The 19,685-nt window shown below is 41.6% G+C and overlaps 1 protein-coding gene across 2 annotated transcripts in view; it reads left to right on the top strand.

The window, feature by feature from the left end:
* The window catches only part of LOC129367440 (low-density lipoprotein receptor class A domain-containing protein 4-like), a 215,163-nt gene that overhangs the window by 155,235 nt on the left and 40,243 nt on the right, over positions 1–19,685 (top strand). The window contains exon 1 of one of the 2 annotated variants that reach the window (XM_055041850.1): positions 17,999–18,408. The exons of the other annotated variant lie outside the window; for it this stretch is intronic. Within the exon in view, the coding sequence (XP_054897825.1) occupies positions 18,315–18,408 (94 nt within the window). The 5' untranslated portion in view covers positions 17,999–18,314. Of the gene's footprint in view, positions 1–17,998; positions 18,409–19,685 lie in introns of those variants that run through there. 2 annotated transcript variants of the gene reach the window in all.

The raw sequence follows: 19,685 nt of genomic DNA, 5'->3' as shown, positions 1-19,685 counted from the left end.
CTTGGGCAGGAGTTTGAGAATAGGTTTTGTAGTCTTGATCAGCTTGAGACATGTGTGTCATTTATTTCCAATCCTTTCATGAATGTGAACACAACTTGCTTTACTGAGCAACTTAGTGCAATGTTCAACTTGGATGCTGGACAGGTGGAGATTGAAATCATAACATTGCAAAATGACCTCCTCCTCAAAGCCCACAGGTCTGCACCAAACTTTTGGTGCCTTGTTGACACAGAGAAGTACAGCGGTGTTCGCACAGCAGCTTTGAAGGTTGCCAGCCTGTTTGGTTCAACTTATCTCTGTGAATCAGCATTTTCTGATATGAACTTCATTAAGAACAAACACAGAACATGCCTCACTGATGCACATCTGAAAGACTCACTCACAGTTGCAGTGTCAAGTTACACACCAAAATAGTGAACAGCATGCAATGTCAGCCTTCTCACTAACAGTGGCGACAGTCAGTTGCAGTGCCATGGCAAATATAAATTAAAATATTTAACCATTTTGTTCAATTTAAACATGTGTTCATGATATGTCAGTTAATGTATATAATTTTGTTAAAAATGCAGCAGATTCAGTAATTGGTTCAAAATGTGACAAGATTTATTTAAGAGTATGTGATTTTTCTAAATATTTGATTGTCCTTTAACATGACATGATTTGTGGAAGGACAACTTTTTCATTTTTCAACTGATTCATTAATAATGTATAATTAAGAGGCAAACTGAGCAAATTTGTTATTTCAGAAGACTTTATCGAACTGGTTGCCCTTTGCATGACTCCGTACCCATGAAGTTGCTCTCAGCTTCAAAAAGGTTGGTGACCCCTGGCCTAGAGCCTATTGTCTATAACCTATAGCCTGTAGTCTATTGCCTATAGCCTATAGCCTATTGCCTATAGCCTATAGTCTATTGCCTTTGCCATTCGCCTATAGTCTGTAACCTATAGCCTATTGCCTATAGCCTTTAGCCTATTGCCTATAGCCTATAGTCTATTGTCTATAGGCTGTAGCCTATAGTCTTGCCTATAGCCTATAGTCTATTGCCTATAGCCTATTGCCTATAGCCTTTAGTCTATTGCTTATAGTCTGCTGCCTATAGCCTATTGTCTATAACCTATAGCATATTGCCTATAGCCTATATTGTATAACCTATAGCCTATTGCCTATAGCCTATTGTCTATAGCCTATTGCCTATAGCCTAGAGCCTATTGTCTATAACCTATTGCCTATAGCATATTGCCTATAGCCTATAGCATATAGTCTATAGCCTATTGCCTATAGCCTATAGCCTATTGTCTATAACCTATAGCCTTTTTTGTCTCATCTCTCCCAGAACATTGGTGGTAAATTCCAGCCTCACTTTTTTATGATTTGCTTTCCTTCAAATGAAATCCACCTAGACTTTCTAGTTCACCTTTGCTTAGTGGACTTGGTTGTTTTGGACTTTAGTAACCATTCATATCATAATTGTCTTGAATTTGTCCATTTTCTTCCTGCGACCACAGCCAGAGTCCCATGGACCTTAAGTTTCAGAATAATCTGTACAATTGTAGTCATCTTGGTCTATCATTTTCTTATTTTGCTGAACCTCAGTTCAAGATAATGTCAGATTTTTTATTGGTTAATTTTCAGTGAATTTTTCATTTCTTACTTTTGTCAGTTTTAGGTTGTTTCAGTGACCACTGTGGGTTTTTTAGTCATTAACAGAAGGTACTAACAACTTTGTCCACCTGTAAATGTTGTGCCTGAATGGACATGTGTCCAGAAATACATAAAGTTTGTGTGCAGCTGATATGTAAGGACATTATGTGTGTTTGTGGTGTGTGAACTCTGGTCAGGAAGTCCACCAATATGAGCTCATCTCTGGATCTGCAAACCCTCCTGGGTCTGAAGAGCCATCAGCCAGGCAGAGAGGTCTGCATAGAATAAAAGTACCAAAGATCTAGTTTAGTCCCTTAATTGCCGGTATCAAAATCACCAAAAGTGGCTGAAAAAGTATACCCACATTAAACCAGCTGCTGTTCTTGAACAACTTGGAGTACATGAAAATGCTTGGTCTCTTTATGAAGAACACAAGCTAAATTTTGTATTTATGCAGTCCAAAATACTTTAACTGTAAGTAGTTTGTAGTTATTATGTTAGTACATTCTGTCCTTATATTTCAGAACACCTGATATACAAACTTCAAATGACTGAAGCATGTGGATTGTTTGATGCCCCAAACAATCCAAATGCTTTATGCATTGGAAATATGTGTGGCCTTGCTTAAAGTAAAAAGTTTGATGTCCATTTGTTGCATCTAAAATATTTGACTTCACAGAATGTAAATAAAGTTGTTTGGTACAACATGGCTATTTAATTTTGATTCAAACCATATTATTGTACTTGAGCCAATATTAATTCTTCACCTTTATCCAAGTTAAATTATTTACATTTCAGTTTTGGAACCAAAGTGAAATATTTACATTGAACCAATCAAATATATATACATCGCACCAAAGCAATATTCAGGCATTAGCACCAGTTAATTCATTTCACCATGAAAGGCTTTTTTTTTTTTCAGAAATTTGGTTTAAAAAACTATTTGCATCACTCACATCAATCACACTTAATACACTCCAGCAACATTTTTTCAAAGTCATTTATTCCTCACAAGTAAAAAAGGAGAAAAAAAAGTGACATGTTCAGACAAACAAATATAAACATGTCATTGTTGCTCAGAGCAATGAAATAAAGACAATATGGCTTACCAAGCTAAATTAAATGGTTGGAAAGCATCCACTGTTGTACTGTTCAAACACATGAAGGAATGTTGCATCTCTAAACATCATCAAAGAAGTAAAATTCCAACAAAAGCAGTCCATGAAAGTGACACCGTGAGCCTGTATAACAAAGTGCTGCTGAGGTGGTCTACCTCTTAAATAGAAGCCAGTGGCAACTACATGCACACATTAAGCACACACAAATATACACCACTGTGCAGTTTTGAGTTCACCACTGAGTTTGCGAATCTTGGAAGTCATCTTGTTGGAACCAAGCTCCATCAGGATCTTCTGAAGGGCCTCAAAGGTGAACCTGAAACCCTGTGGATACTCCATGATAAGGGCATAGCAAAGTCCAAAGAGCATTACAACTCCGGCTGCAACAGAAGGCAACTCATTGAGGACTTCCACACCATCAATGACAATCCTAACGTCTTGGGGCTGCTGTAGAAGGCTTGAATTCTCTCTGAAGACGAAGTCTGCCATGATGGTCCTCTCCAGCTCCTGCTTGGCTTGATCTTTCTGGGAGACCTGAGGCAAAATATAGGAAATATGCAACTGAACAACTGCAGTCTGGCACACCTCATTAATCACTATATATTGTATAATGGCATAGGTGGTCTCCTGTGATGAATAAAGTTGAATCATCATTGTGACAGAAAATATCTGGACATACCATGTATTCCTTTATAAGGTCCTCAACACGTTCTCCCAGGTAGATGATGAGAGCTTTGAGGATACACTCCCTTCTGAAATCTGCATCAGCACCCTTTAGGGACAATCAAAATGGTTATTATGCAATGTGTAGACTAATCTAGCAACTCAATTCCTAGCTCTACCATAAACAGTGCGCGCCTGGTCAATATTGAATCCATGGCAGACTAATTCAAAGCAGTGAAAATGTAAAGCCATTCTAGTACATCTGCCAGAGGCCACTGGTAGTCCCTCTTTAAATATGAAGACAGACTGGATGGCTCCTGTTTTGGTTCCTACAGTCTCAAAGTATCTTTGGTGCAGTGACAGGTGCACAAATGATTTCCTATGAGCTACTACACATTAATGTACTCATAGGTGGCACATGTTTTTCTTTTTTTAAATGGTTGGTATAAACACACTAGACGAACTAATTGCTAACATGGCTTAATATGCTGAGCTAGTCAAGTTCACGGTGTAGCCGAGCGAACCGTGGTGGAAGCGATTGATTGGTAACGAATTATGCCTACCTTAATTAATTTCAGCTACAACCGAACAATGTACACATAGTGATATTTCTCGTGAAATACGTGTAAGTTCAGAAATGACACCACATTTAACCCGGCGAAAAAAGAAAGCGTTTACTGGGATACCCATATTTAGGCGGGACCTTCAGCTTGCTAACCAGGTGACATTAACTCAGTCTTTTGCATTAATACAATTGTAGGCTTGTTAAGACATCAGCTTAGGTTAGTACTTACCGCAGGTTTATTCTTCGATTAAATGCTAGGACGTTAATCATTTTTCTTCCCCATGCCGAAACGGACGATGCTCTCCAAGCACTTCTCCACAACTTCTTCTCACGTGACTCAGATTCAAATTATTACATCATTTCCTGTCAGTATGTTTTGAGAGAAATCAAAAATATTTGCTTTCTTTCCTTCAGAAGTGTGATTAATTCAGTCTGAATCAAAATTGACACCTCAGAATGCAAAAAAATTGACTTTCACCATCAAGTCAATTATTTTACAATGTATTCAATGGTAGTTATTAGCTTGAATGAACAGCTCCGTGCATCACTTTTTCCAGTGTACATAAATTGTCCAATGTGTCAGAATCGATAACGCTCCTATAATGATGTGCCCAAATGCTTCGACCACATCTGCACAAAATACTGCATGCTGCCAAAAATTCTCATTCTTTGAGCTCTGCACTCATGGAGGATAATAAAGCTCTGCCAAAAATGAAAGATCTTCAAAGTGGTTTGGCTGTTGCTGCTTTAGAACAGATTTGTTCTAATTAAAAATGATGAAAGCTTTGACATTATTGCGCATGCAATTGTTCCCCCCCTGAAGTCACAGTTATATTACATGTCGCAAAGTTACTTTCCGTTTGCCAACAGAAAATTCAGGACAAAAGCTTCACCTCTGTTCGGCTCTGCAGACAACTGTTAATGCTCAGGCTAGTTAGTTGATGGCGGATAAATGGGTTTCCTGGAATTGTAAGTTGTTTCTTCGCCATTAACACATTTAGCAGCGAGAACATGAAGTGATTGACAGCGCTAAGCCCCTCCTCCTGCCTCTGATTGGTTGTTTTTGGTTGGGAGCGGAGCATTTCCTCAGACGGCAGCAGAAACTCAGAGAGGAGGTGGATGAACTCGATATTTCACAGATTATCTGTCTCATATTATTCTGTCACATGGTGACAGTTTTAACACATATTTTTGAAAAAAACTGGAGAAAGTGGTGCTTTGAGATTAGATGAGACTTAGATCTGATTTAAAATAATTCTACATTCCTTAAACTTTGCTGTTTATTTGCATAGAACTGTTCTTTCTGAAGTTGATGACATTTTATGTAAACGATCTTGATTTTTTGCTTTCTGTCTTCATTTATTCAAAATATTCTAAATCAAAAGGGAATACGAGTGAATAAAAAGGGAAGGTGGGATCACAGTGAGATAAACATCAGATAAATTGGAGCGTGAAACATGGAGCTGACTGAGAGGGCAGCTTGATTAGCTGCCTGGGAAATGGTAAATGACGGGAAGTGGACAGTGGTTAAAGCAGACCGAAAATGAGATGATGATATGGGCATCTTTCCCACCTGCACGGACAGACTGCCTCGCCAGCAAACCAATCACTCTCTGAGGAAACAGCCTCTCACAGGGTGTCACCGGGCAGACAACAGGCACACATACAAATCAGACAAGTTTGGCTAAATTGCAGCAGAACCCATTTTCCCGACCCATCTCTCCAAGCGTCTCCAGCTCTCTGCTGCCGACTGCATGGATTGTTTGTTCACTTTGATTTTGGTTTTATTTAATGTATTTTTTACTTTATTGTGGGGTGTGTTTGATATGTTTTAGATCTAGAGAAACATGTCAGTCAAAGCTGATTTAGACACAAGATTGAGTGAGCGTTTCCAAAAGAAAACCAAAGAACAGAGGCTGACGATATTGCTCCTCTGAGAGAAATAGACCCGGTGGCAGGAAGCCACACCCTTCAACCCACACAGCGTTAGTCTGATAAGGGCTGATTCAGCGCACGAGACGAATGAGCTCTGGGCACAATGTCCCATGTAGAGAGGCAGAGTGACAGCAAGCTCTGTTTGTCACGCATCATGAGCTGGTGACAAAAAGACAAGGCTGTCACTGTCAAGTTTTTCTTCTCCCCGTATTTTAATTTGACATCATCTACAGAGTTCTATTTGATTCTAGAGAGAATTATGGAATACCAATATGGGCTCAGAGAGCACCCTTTATACACAAGGTGCAGTGAAAGATAAAGCTGTCTGATCTCAGTTTAGGGGACTTATTGTATTCTGGAGTCAGGGAGTGAGACAGTAAATCATTCTCACAATTTGCAGTGAGCCACGTTCGCCTTTTCTGCTAAAACTTTACCAGCTTTCATACTGCCACTAAAATAAAAGTTCAGGCAGACTTTTGTATGTTGTCTGAATCCATTTTTATAACAAATGCTTTCAAAACTTTTCAAAATTCTGCTAATGTAAAAACACAATTTCATGATTGCAGCAATTTTATTAAATAAAAGTGTAACTAAAATTAGGTTGCAGCAAGAAAACGGCCAGGATTTCCTTAATTCTGGGAGATATGTGAAGTCGATCTCATCCACTGATCTTAACTACCTTGGAAAGCATCTAGGTTTGTCCGAAAGACATCCACCAGATCATTTCTGAACATTAGTAGTAAATAATAGTCACCCCGTTGTTACCAACTCAGTGACTTTCTTACTATATTTAGCAACATTAAAAAAAACAAACAAAACAAAACAAAACAGTATCAACCAAAAACTGAATTGACAAATCAAGATTTTTAAAGATCAGTAATCAGAAATTGGCCAGACAACTGAAACCGGTGCATCCCTAATCACAATCACGTAAAGAAGTTTATTTACACAATGGTTCATTAATAATTATGCCATTGACAGATGAGTTTTTTTTAAAGAAGTTTTTGGGACTAACGGCTTTTATTGAACTATAGAGAGACAGGAAATAGATTTTATAAGGAAGGAAAAGACATGCAGTAAATGGCCTGAGACTGGGAATCAAACCCAAGACAATCTGGACTATAGCCTCTGCGCATGGAGCACAAACTGTCCCAACTGAGCCATTCAGCGCCCTGCAGGAAATATATTCATCACTCAGCCATGAAGCTAGAACTCGTCATCTATGAGCCATCAGAGGAGATGTTGGCCTCTTACTCAGTAGCCCCGCCTACTTGGGAGTGGCTACGTATGCAGGTCACCTTCAGAGATGCTCTGAGATGCATCTGTCTGCATCCTTTGAACATTGCTATTCCTTGTATGCAGTTGTAAAATCTAGAGTCTTTGTACTGATTTTGACCTTTGTAAAGTCCTACATTATTTATTCTTCCTTTCTTCTCTCATATTCTATCTGTTACATGCTACATTATTCTCATAAAGAGTCTGAAGTCAGAGTTACCCCTATAAATATGCCTCCCATGAATCCCAGCTTTGTTGATGTCTTCTTTATTGCTCAGCTGTCGTCCCAGTTTGTGATGTGACTACCTGATCATTCTCACGCAACTGAGATCTAATTTCTCAATATGGATTTTAAAGCCAGGTGCGACTTGGTGTTTGATGGTGGTCATCATCAAACACCTCTTCTACCTTGATCTGAATCAGCCAGCACACATAAATACCAATCTGCCTCAAGGGTCAATGTTAGCTTTAAACTGACAAACTATTGTTCCAGTCTTTGGATTAGCTCTCCAGCTAGCTATTTATGTCAGGTATAGACTTTTGCTCTGGCAAAGAAGCATTTTACACCTGCTGAAAACACAAGTAAAACCCCTATAGGGGTGGGATAAAGATATACTTGTTGGTATTTTAGTTTTTTTATTTAAAATTGGCACGTCTTGAATGGCAGCATTGGAAATATGTGGTTGGCAACAAGAGTGAAGCAGGAGTTTAAGAGAAGGCTGCTGTACGTTCTGTGTCTTATGCAAATCACAAGATACAGGATTATAAATGTCTTTGCATTCTCTGTAAAATATGTGTTGTTGGGCAGCTTATTGAAGTGTAAATCTTATGATCTCTCTTCATAGAGTTTAACACGAGTAACAATATAATTTTTTTCACCATCCAAGTCTATCGTTAATCTGGAATTACCTTCCTAACTCCAGCTGGTGCTCAAACCACCACAATAATTCTTTATTTTTGTCTCCTAAGTCTATAATTCATGAATAAACCTCCATATTGTATATTTACATCTAAGTTTTTTCCTGCTTCAAATAAGATGTTACAGTCTCATCAGGTTATGGCTAAACGTGGTGGCATCTGTCAGCATACCTCACATATGGAGTCATGGATGATATAAGCATCATTTTCGTTGCTAATTCCACCCTGTCAGACGATTTATCTGCTACTGCTGACTTGATGCAGCGTTAATGTTGTCGCCGAGCCTTGCTTTTGGTTTTAGCACCTCAGCAGTCAACACTGCGGTTACAAGCTGTTGTGGGATGATCTGTTGACTCCCCATAGTCCTGCTTGCCACCACCGCAACAGAAAGCCAGGGAGTGGGGTGGGGGGGGGCAGAAACGGGTGGGGAGTGGCACCTACTCTAGCAAACCAAGCTGTGAAGCAGAGACGTTCGCTGGTACAAGCTGTTTCCTTCTTTGTCCTGCTGTAGAGCCGGAGGATGGCAGCGATTCAGACTGTGCTGGTGCAAGCAGGCACAGGTTGATGTTTATGAGCTATATGGCTAATGCTGGAGCTAATAAAGCCATGTGGCGCAATACCAGTTATGAATAAACCAAACCAGTTCAGGCAGGAGTCCATTGGAAGCAGCTGTGTTAGTGTAGGCAGTGTTAGCACACGGGCTGTGCTAACCTTCATGTCACGAAGTTCTGCTGGGGTGGTAGCAGGTCTGGGGCGCTGCAACATGTTCCCACTACTATCCATCTGTTAGCTGTTGCTCTGAGTCCAGCATCTCTCACCTAATGCAATGTTTTCATTGTGTTGCAGGTTTAGTTAAATATTCACATGAGTTTCTGTCTGTTCCAACGCTGCGTTTCCATTGACCATATAATTGAGCTATGTGACATTTTCTAAAATAAATTTGTTCAATTGAAACAAAGGTTTAGCCATCTGGAAGAGATAGGTTTTATTTTGTCGCATCTGAATCGGTTTATTTCACCAAACTGCAATGGGAACACTTATGTCTCACCACACGAGTCACATCATCAACAACTGGATGTCGCCACTGGCACAGACCATGAAGAAGAAGATGACAGGAAGTTGGAGGATTGTGGCGCCGCATGTTTTTTTCATGACTTATTCTGTGAACAAACTTATTCACCTGTGATTTTAATTGTATTTGTTATTTCATGAAAACGATGCAATTGGAAAATTGGTTTATTTTTGACATCAGTGCAGTATTGACAAAGATTTGCTCACATTTGTATTAGAAAGGCAATACAAATGTTTATATTGTTTTCAGTGCGAACCCTACAGTGGTTTACAGTAGTGTGCAGCATTCTCAGACGTGAAACTATGAAACTGATCATGGAGATCAATTAGTTACTGCCAGTACATACCTCTTCAGTTAGAGTGGCCAGTTCTCACAGGGCCACTGGCTCCTGTCTGGAGCTCCCCATGTGGATATGAAATCTTTCCCAACATTTTCATCAACTTTTTGCTGAAATTTTAAAATCTGGGGCTTCTTGGCTCCTCCAAAACTACTAATAATAACTAATTTAGTTTTATGTTCATGGATTATTTCAGACCTCCCAAGCCTAATCTCCTGACTGAAGTTGCTTCACCACATCCACATAATGTTCTTTCCTCATGATGCCATCTATTATGTGAAGTTGTACTCGTTGTTCCATGATGCAGCCGATCTTGTTCTACAATGTTGGGATGGGGTTCTCTGGCTTGCAAGCATCCACCGTTTTCCTCCAAATGTAAAACATTTGGTCACAGAAGATAAACGTAATTCATCAATAGAGATGATAAAAAGGGATTACCTTGATTTAAAACAAACTCAGATTTGTTTTAAATCAATGTTAAATTATTGCCTCACAAAAACTATAATTCACTTTGGGATGAAGTGTCATTTTGAATAATTCACTTGCATAAAATGCAGCAGCTGAGCACAGTTAATTATTGTGTTTTTTTTAACTGCCACTGAAGGATATTGAGTGCTGAAAAACAAAGTACAACATAATGCTTTCAAAATATGTGAGCTCGAAAGTGGATAATTATCCTTTTTTTAATTAGGAAAGTGCAACACTGCAAAAGTAATATCTGTATGTTTAGAGTGAAGAAGGTTGACAGACACTGCTAATAAGTACATGACTGATGATAAACAAAGTTCAGTTTTGGTTTTGTGATTAAAAGGTTCAGTGTAAGTGAGTCAACCTGGTTGTGGGAAAAAAACATGTAGCTAATCGCTAAGTTATCAACATACCAGGGAGTTTAATTCCTCTCTTTTTAGAGAACCTGGTTGCCTGCATGTGCCAAGGCATATATTCTCTACAAAAAATAATATCTAAAGACAGATTCCTTGGTTTGCATCACTGACTTTATTAAAGGGGACAGTATCATGTATTTTTCCAGGCACATTGTGCCATTTTATAGCACAATCTGATATTCCTGTTAATTTAAGTTGTTATGAAAATGCTTTATGTATCAAATATGACTTAAAATCAATTTTGACTTTTTAATCTAACACCTTGAAATTGGGCCTTTGCCCCTTTGAAAGCTTCTCACATAAATAAATATGTTTGTACTGAGTGGCTGTTCATGAGGGTTTTTGTTACCTGAAGGTTTACAGTTTTCAGAGTGGCTAGAACAGTAAAAGGCCAGTAACACACAGCATTCACAAGACGTAAGGAACAGGTGGGCTCTACTCCTGAAGGGCGCAGCAGCCTAAGGCTGAGAGACATGAGGCACCATCCCAGGCCAGCCATACACCACGCATAGAGGTACTTCATCTGAGAAGCACAGGAGCAGCAGCCCCAGGCCAACGGGGCACAGGGTGAGACTTTAGCCACCAAGCCACCCCCACTTCCCACCACACTCCGTCCCAACCACGCTGAAACCCCCCTGCAGCCAAAGCCACAAGCCACCCAATGGGAACCCACCACTTTGGCCGTGGCCTGAGAACCCATGCAAACATCAGCCCTTCTTGCCACAATAGTGGAATCAGGGGAAAACTGACAACTTGTTCATTACAGAAAAGTAATGAACAAGTTGTCCAGGGAAGCTTGTTCCCTGGACTGGAACAAGCTTCCAGTCCAGGGTCATCATTCTGTCACATTCCCTAAATGAAAAGTTACATTGACTGAGTCATCAGTCACAACAACACGGGACATTGCAGCTTTGAGAATTGGCATAGAATGTTACACTACTTCCCAGGTACCTCAGACGTCACTCCTGAGGTAACAACGTTCCTGTTAACAAAGATAGAAAAGTCGGGATTTCAGCATGGTGACGCCCAGAGACATTTTTTAATTTGTTCAGTTTGGAGTGCTAGACGCTTCATGTAGCATTGACTTTAGACAAGAAAATACATATGTAAAACAAACATTTCCATACCAACTTCACTCAACTTTATGAACCTTGTGTTATGATGCAATGGTACACACATACTGGAACAGGAAGGATGGCATCCTCAGACTTCACATACAAAGTAATTATGGATGAAATATTCCAAGATATTTCAGTGTGCTGAACGCATTAAAAGTTCCTTTCATTTTGAACAAAGGGACTGGTTGTAACTCCTGGTAAACCGTGATAATCTCGTCTAAGCCAACACTAATACCTGACACAGGGCAGTCTGTCTACTACCATTCTACTGGTAACTGCCCAATAGAAACTGGTCCATTTGATTGCCTGACAGAGAAACATGATTTGTCACTCCACAGAACATGCATCCACTGCTTTAGAAATCACTGGTAGAATATTTTACATCAATTCACCATGTGCTTTGCATTTCACTTGGTGATGAAAGATTAGGATATAGTTGCTTGGCTATGAAAATCCTTTTTAATGAATCACTCATGGTCTTGAGTGAAACTGAAGACCATGTAAAGTTTGAAGGAATGTGGTTCAGTGCTCTCTGCGCTGTGATTTTATGTGGCCTACCATTTTATGGAATTGCTGTTATTCCCACTTTATTATGACACCATGAGGAGTTGACTGCGGAATATTTCGGAGGGAGGACATTTCACCACCTGACTTCTTGGACAGGATGCATCCCATCACTTCACTGCACTGGAATTCCCCAACCTTCTTTCTTTTATAAGTGTTTGTTTTTAGTTTGCATTCCTTGGTGCTGAGTTTAATATATCTGTGGCCATTGAAGAGAGACATTTACACCTAAATGTAATGATGCTGGTAGGTAAACGACTAGTTGTGGCACTTCTGTGTTTATTTTGTCTCAAAATGCCAGTCCATACAGTTGAAATCCAAGACATGGAGGCCAAAATGTTTCTAGTAGTCAAGAGATTTAGGGTGCATTCACACCAGCCCTGTTTAGTTTGCTTTATTCAACCTTAGTCCGTTTGCCTAGAAAGTCCATTTCATTTTAAAAGGAATGAATGCTCAATCAAACTTTGATGAGGACAAAACAAGCATACTCTGGTTTGCCTAAACACGAGAAACATGAATAATGGCTGCCCTGAATGCCTGCAGTGAGAGTAACTGTCACTTGGAGTAAAAGCAAACACTTGCATTGGGGTTCTGACAAACCTCACAAACACTGATGTTCAACAGAGCCTCTACTTTGCAAGTAAGTCATCTCTCTGCCCAAATGTGTAGAAGTTCAAATTTGGGCATTTAAAAGACATAAAAAAACCACACAAACACACACAGGTGTGTGCGCACTCTTGAATCATTCCTGCTTTTCCTTTTATCACCGGTATGTGTTCAGCAGTGTATGTCCTCCTAACAGCAGGAAGCTATAACCTGTCCCATCCACACTCTGTAATCATGGCTGTTTATGGCTGCATAAACACACACATTAGTTCTCCCTTTTCTCTCTCTCTCTCTCTCTCTCTCGCCTTCACTTTTACACACACACACATTTGCAGCCGCCGTCTCAGCGGCTGTGTGATTATTGCCGTCTGGTTGAGGCTCTTATCAGCATGGTGACGTAAGTGGCTTTCGGGAGCACACCTTCGTCCTCCACGGCTCTTACCTTCACTCTCCCCCTGGCTTGTTGTTCTCCCCAGAGTTCCTCTGACCCTTTCTTCACGGCGGCTGGGCAGCAGAGGTGCAGCGTTGCATCGGCTCTCATCGAGCCTCGCCGTGTGCCAGTTTAGGAGATTGGCATTAAAAGCCAGACATGAGCTCATCGCCCCAGCTGGGCAGACAGCCCATTACAATGCTCTGCAGGGCCCTACCGCAGGGGTGAAGAGAGCTCAATACCTGCTGATTATCTACTCTTCCTCACTGTCACTGTCTCTAGGTTCTTTTCTCTTTCCTTTAATCGGTTGTGCCCTTCTTTCTCTCACTTCCTTACGATTGTTTCCTTTCCTTCCATACGTCTTTCCGTCTCCTGTTGTCCTCTCTTGCTGTTTTACCTCCTTCTTTCCTTCCTTCTTGTATTCCCCCATGTCCTTCATCATCTCTGTTACTTTTTATGCTCTGCTCTTGATTTATTCATTCACTAAGTCAGTCTCCTCAAACTGTGTCTGTCTGGCTACGTCTCGAATTCAGTCATTCTTCCATGCACTCTTGCATTTTTCTCTCCTCAGTCTTTCTTCAACCCCGACCGTCTCTGGCACACACAGACACAAAACAACCTTTAGGTAAATGCTGTAGTGTCATTGCAGTGGTGCCTGCGGCAGCAAGGAAGGTGAGGAGGGGTGCTTTTTTTTAAATGACAGGGGTGGAAGAGAGGTGTGTGTTTGTGTGCGGCAATAACAGAGTTGGGAAGCCAGACAGCTGGTGCACCTGTGCGGACAGGATATGACACGGTGCTGCAGCCAGACAAGGGCAAGAAGCAGCAAATGTGATGTGGCGTGCCAGTTGTTTTTCATCGAGCTCTCCACTCTGCTTTGTGGCTGTCTGGAGAGGCCTTTCTGTTCACCGGTACTTTGCTCAAGAAGGCAGGTTCCACAGGATGCTTAAAACAAACGGATCCTTTCATTGTCTGTTATTGCCAGCTTGTCAGCGGCTAAAATGCCTCGTGACGAATTCATGAGTCCTGTTCTTGATCTAGTATTAAGACTGAGTCATCTCCCTCTTTTTGTTCTGGCATTTATATTGACATACTTAGTGCACATAGACGTCACAGGGAAGTTAGAGCTATAGGTCAGCTGAAAATGTTACGTTACAGGCAAACTGGATCGTCCTCAAGCCTAACTGCCTCTGTAGTGCACGTCACATGATGACAGTTGTATCCACGAGAGTGAGTTCTTCTGTGATTCAAAGGTATTTTGTTAGCTCTGTTGAAGATTCCAAACCAGCATTGTACATTTACTGTTTCCATATCCTTGATTAGACATTTAGAGCTTTGCTTCAATCATCATTCTTCTGCATAACCCAAACGCGCCCGAGTAGAAGGTTGAACGTTCTCCTTAAATACTTAAGGATCCATCAGTTACAACAAGTTGATCAAGTCTAAAAGAAGAAAAACATTTAATCTAAAACATTTAGTGAGGTATAAAAGCAAACATGGAAGATATGTATAAATTAACAAATATTTTTTCACACTACTGAGATCCTGGGACTTTCCTAAACATGCCATCCTGGAAGTCTCAAACAGTATTTGATATTTAGCCTTCATTTTTAAAATATTTTCATATCTCTATGAACAAGCCCGTGTTCAGTTTCTCTGTGTTTATGACGCCAGGCTGAACCTGGAAACAATTCAGAAAGAAAAGGGAGCAACCTGTCCTAAATGGGAGGTGAACTAAAGCAGTCAGTGAAACAGTTTTGTTCACTCTATGGTCAGGATTGTGCATTTAACAGAACTTTTTAAATATCAACCACAAGATGGCGCTATGAAGTGGCGTCAAGCTTAACAGTTACAGGTTTACATGGGGAAACTGCACTGGAAAAGTGGGAAGAATTGAATTTTATATTTTTTTATTTTCCCCACATGGACCTCAAATCATTTTTTCTGCATTCACTCTTTCACTTCTGTAACATCAGAAATAAACCTGATGTTACAGAAGGGACTGTAACATCGAGACTGTATTTGAAGTCACTGGAGGCATGACAGGCCTCCAGTGACTTCAAATACAGTCTCGACTTCCTTACTATCAATTGCTGCACCAGCATGCACATCTCATGATGATGCTGTTTTTCCTCGCTGCCTATTTGTGACTCTGTAAAAAGAAAAAAAAAGAAAAAGATTTGCTGGTTGCGTTGCATGAGCAGCTTTGATCTGAATGAATCTGAAACAAGAGCGTTAAGGCTCGAAGTGAACCTCTGAGTAGGCATCAGTAGAAAGGAAACCCCACTCACTACTCCTAAAATAGACGCAGGCACACGTGCCGAGCGTGATAGACCCATCAACCTAAAGTTAGCGTTCCTCAAATACACGATGAGACAGACTCTTCCCAGGAGACGCACAGAGAGGCTCTGTGTGTGCGTACGCGTGTATATGTATGTGTGTGCGTGTGCAGACTGTAGGAAGAGGGGGGATGGGAGGGGATCTGGTAGACTGGAGTGCATTTGGTATTCAGCCGTGCCTAGTATTTATCTGTCTGCTGGCTGTCTAGTCTGGTCTGGCCTGTTAGTGGTGTCACCCTACGTGCTCCCTGGGGGACTGAATTGACGCTCCAGACAGACTGTGCATGTTTGTGCGGCCGCGTGTGTGTCCATGCAAGTGTTTGTGAGGGAATGGAGGTGGGTTGTGTGAGGGAGAATCGATGGCTGTCTGAATGTGTCTGCGGATGAGCGCTTGTCTAGGATTTGCGTGACCTCAGCCTAAAGACGTGGAAAAAAAAAGAAAAAAAAAAAGCAAAGTGCATGGATTTGGTATTTGCTTCTTCAGCGGTCAAGCTGGCAGCATGTCAGGTTGTTGTTTCACTGAAATGTTGACAGGTGCCAGGCGTCTGAATAGTGTGCCACTGTTCCCTGTGCCTTTCTTCCCTGTTGCACTCTTTGAGGAATGTGGAATTCACTGAAAGCTACAGTCAAGGAGCATTTCTTTTTCATGATTGGATATGGAATTTGGCAACGTGTTGCAGCAGTTAATGCTGAACATCTGTTGGAGGTGTTGACTTTTTCTTTTCGTTTCCCCTTTGCAAAGTTCCATTTCCTTTTTTTCTTGCCTTTGGTTACTGCTCCTTCTCAGAGCGGCTTTTCCACATTTCTTAAAATCTGAGCACAATGTGCATGAAATAATGTTCTCCTTCTAGTTAGATGGTATGATTGAAGATTGTTTCTTAATTGAAATAATCTGGTTTGATCTTGAAACTGGGACATTCTGTGACATATATTGGTTCCCCTTCAATCTGCAGTTTTGTCTTTTGTTGTATTCTTATGGTTATTGTTCTACTGAAGCATGAAGCTGAAGTCTAAAATGTCTGGGAGATCCAACAGGTCTCATTCAAGAATTTACTTATAATTTGCACCGGTCATCTTTCTCACTCTCTACCTACGAAAGTACATGACCGCAGGAGGATGTTCCATCTCCATGCTTTGATGTTTCGATGATGTTGTTAACCGTTTTTAAAAGAAGATGAAAACTGTGATATATTAATGACTAATTACTGAGAGAAATGCAATCTAAAGCCAAATTTAATTTCCACAAGTTTTGCATTCAAACCCGAAACATGTTCGCGATAGGAAGTTGTCAATGTATAGTTGAGTAAAAATTACCAGATGAGGAGATAAACTGATTTATTTTTAGTACAGGAATACATCATTTCAAGTGCATGATAGCCATGTTTGGTTTTAAGGTTAATGTCGGTGAGAGTATTATGTCATTCCATTGGTCAAACTCTTTGACAGCTCTTCATGTTTTCTCTGGATTGTAGTTTGGGTAGCCTTTGGTCCAGAGCCTTTCTGACCTTTTTTTTTTATTTTTTTTATTCCAGACTGCAAACTCCAGATTGATGATTGAGTTTGCACGTTTTTGGTTCAGAGTTGTGCTGTTTTTGGTTACATTAGTAGGGGTTGTGTTTTGGTGAGGATTCTTCCCTCTCAGCTGCACATGTGCCACTGAACCGCAAGACCAGCATTGGTGGGGGCCAGTGGGGGTCACCTCAAGGTTAGATCCCTAAAAGAAGCATCTCCATTGGCTGTGGCCTGCCATAACAAGGGATTGAAACTTGAAACGCTCTCCCCACCCTCCCTAAATAACACACCAGACCAACTAGTTCTCCTTCCCCCTCCTCTTCTCCGCTGTTCTGCTCTCCCACAGCCATTGTCAGTTGTGACCCGGCCGTCTGCCGGTTTTCTGTGTCAGGTCAACCTTCCCACAACCCCAAGCACTGACACACACTCACACCAATACAAATACTTACACTTTAGCAAAAAAAAAAAAGGCTAAGGCACACAAACATGCCCCTTCACCCAGACATACTCAGGAGAACTAGCATTACCCTGGTGGTGGTTTTATGTACTCTTTATGCATTCCTGAGTAGTGTAGTGATGAATGTCAGCAGCACACATTGGGGTGCTTTTGATATTGGATTGTAATTGCGTGAACGTCGCAGTGAACAAAGCAGTTACTCCTGCAACAATTATTAATAGTTTTCTAGCATGCCAGGTTTTCACACAAGCCTAATCTTTAAACAACCAATTTCTGCTTAAATAGTTGTTATTTAAATATATCTCTCATCACCTAAGCAATCAGAAAAAATAAATGTAAAATCGTTTTGCTATGCCATAATGAATCGTACTGCGGTGATTTTATTTTATTTTTTGTTTAGGGATGCTTTTTCTCGACTGTGTCAAAATTCTGACTTCTTTTGAGAACTTGAAGGTAGCGGTTTCTGAGCCACTGAGTCCCTCCCTTGCAGGAATGTGATTGGCTTCAGTGAATGTCTGTCTGTTGGGGGCGGGGCCAGAACCCTCTGTGTCTGCTCCGCACCAACAGAGGAAGGACAGCTGCCCTCAGCAGCGGAGGAAGGCAAGGAAGAGCTGTTGCCAGAATGCGTTAAGCGATGGTTCGAACCCGAATTTTCGCTCCAATTCTCTGTCCGAGCCGCCCTGGAAGAAACATGGCGTGAGACGAGACGTGTGACACTAAGTGCGAAGGCTGTCGGGGGAGTTCACTCGTAGCGGCAGGCTGCGCGCTGCCGCTGCCTGGAAGTTTTTCCTCCTGTTGTTTCTCCGTCGGGGTGTCCCGACGGCGGCAGCGGAGGTGGCGGCGGCTCTCTCCCCGGAGCGGTGTCCCGGTCTGCCCAGCCCCATGCAAAACGTAACGGCCCCTGGCGGCCCTGGCAACTCCAATGTCACCTGCTCCTGCAACTGCACCGCTTCCCAGCCACAGGGAATGGAGATATGTGAGTAACATTCTCTGCTCCTCTCACGGTCTCCTGACCTTAAAAAGCTGCCGAGAGACTTTAGTGCTTAATGCGTTTTGTGTAGCCACAGAAGGACAACATGTTAGATGTAACCTTTAACAGCGACGCGGTTGGCTGAAAATTCCTCCCATTAAACCTATAAGTGCTCTTTAAGGAGCTGCAGTTTGTCTGCGCTGTCTGGACCAAACTTTTAGCTAACTTCACACAAACCTCCTGTTTTCAATGCGTGTATTTCAACGAAAATGATATTATATATATTATGCGTACATATTAAAGACGCTTTCGAAAAATTAAGGCTCTAAAAATGTAATGGCTAGCTTATGGTTGAAATAGTTCCGTAACTTAACATTCGGGGTCACTTTAACGAGTTGCTATAGTTTTATGGTAGTTTTCCAGAAGTATTCCTGGTCCTCCAAGCAGCAGCGCATATGCTGAGGAGGAATGACCACAGAGGGTTAAATAGTTTGCCTGTCAGCGCAGACAGGAAACGCTGGAATGGTATGTTATGTCTGTCTGCTCTCCCGAGTAGCCCAGAGAGAAACTATGATTATCAGCTCTGCCCTGCTGCTGGCTGCCTGCTTGATCCACTGCAGATGTTCCTCTTTATGGCCGAGGCAGGGGCGTTTAGGAGAGCAGACAGGGCTGCTAGCAGTGCAGGGGACAGACAGACAGACAGACAGTCATGGGATGGGGGTATTTGTTGGCAGTGTGGCAGATCCACTGACAGACAAAGGCAAACAAACAGTAGAGGACCACATAGCAGACAAGGCAGGCGGATTCATAACCAGTCACCCAGACAAGTACCGACAAAGATATAAACAGAGAGGCACAGACACCTCCCAAGCCAGACAGGCGTATGTACTTACTGACAGACAGACCCACTGACAATCTACTGACAGACGGACAGAGTTACTGTGATGTGTAATTTCCATAGGTGCTGAGGCCAGAGCTGAGCAACATGAGATGAACCCAGGATATTAGATTTAGATCTGGCAGCTGAGTGTGGTTGTGCTGACGCCACATTGTAACCAAGAAGTGTGCTTGTGTGTGTGTGATAGAAAGGCTGGTGTTCCACTATTCTGTGGCTCCACGGTGATGCTAGCCAGGAAAAATACACATAGCCGGGCTTGGACTATGTGATACAGCAGGGCGCCTAATTAGCTCACCCAGGGATGGATGGATGGATGGATGGATGGATGGATGGATGAATGGAAGGTTCATGAAGATTGTGTTGACTGACTACTGTGCCAACATAA

The sequence above is a fragment of the Poeciliopsis prolifica genome, unplaced genomic scaffold (assembly GCF_027474105.1).
Source record: "Poeciliopsis prolifica strain line A6 unplaced genomic scaffold, Auburn_PproV2 SCAFFOLD017, whole genome shotgun sequence".
NCBI classification, from domain to species: domain Eukaryota; kingdom Metazoa; phylum Chordata; class Actinopteri; order Cyprinodontiformes; family Poeciliidae; genus Poeciliopsis; species Poeciliopsis prolifica.
The sequence above is the reverse complement of the archived record's forward strand: the minus strand, read 5'-3'. Positions and strand labels throughout refer to the sequence as shown.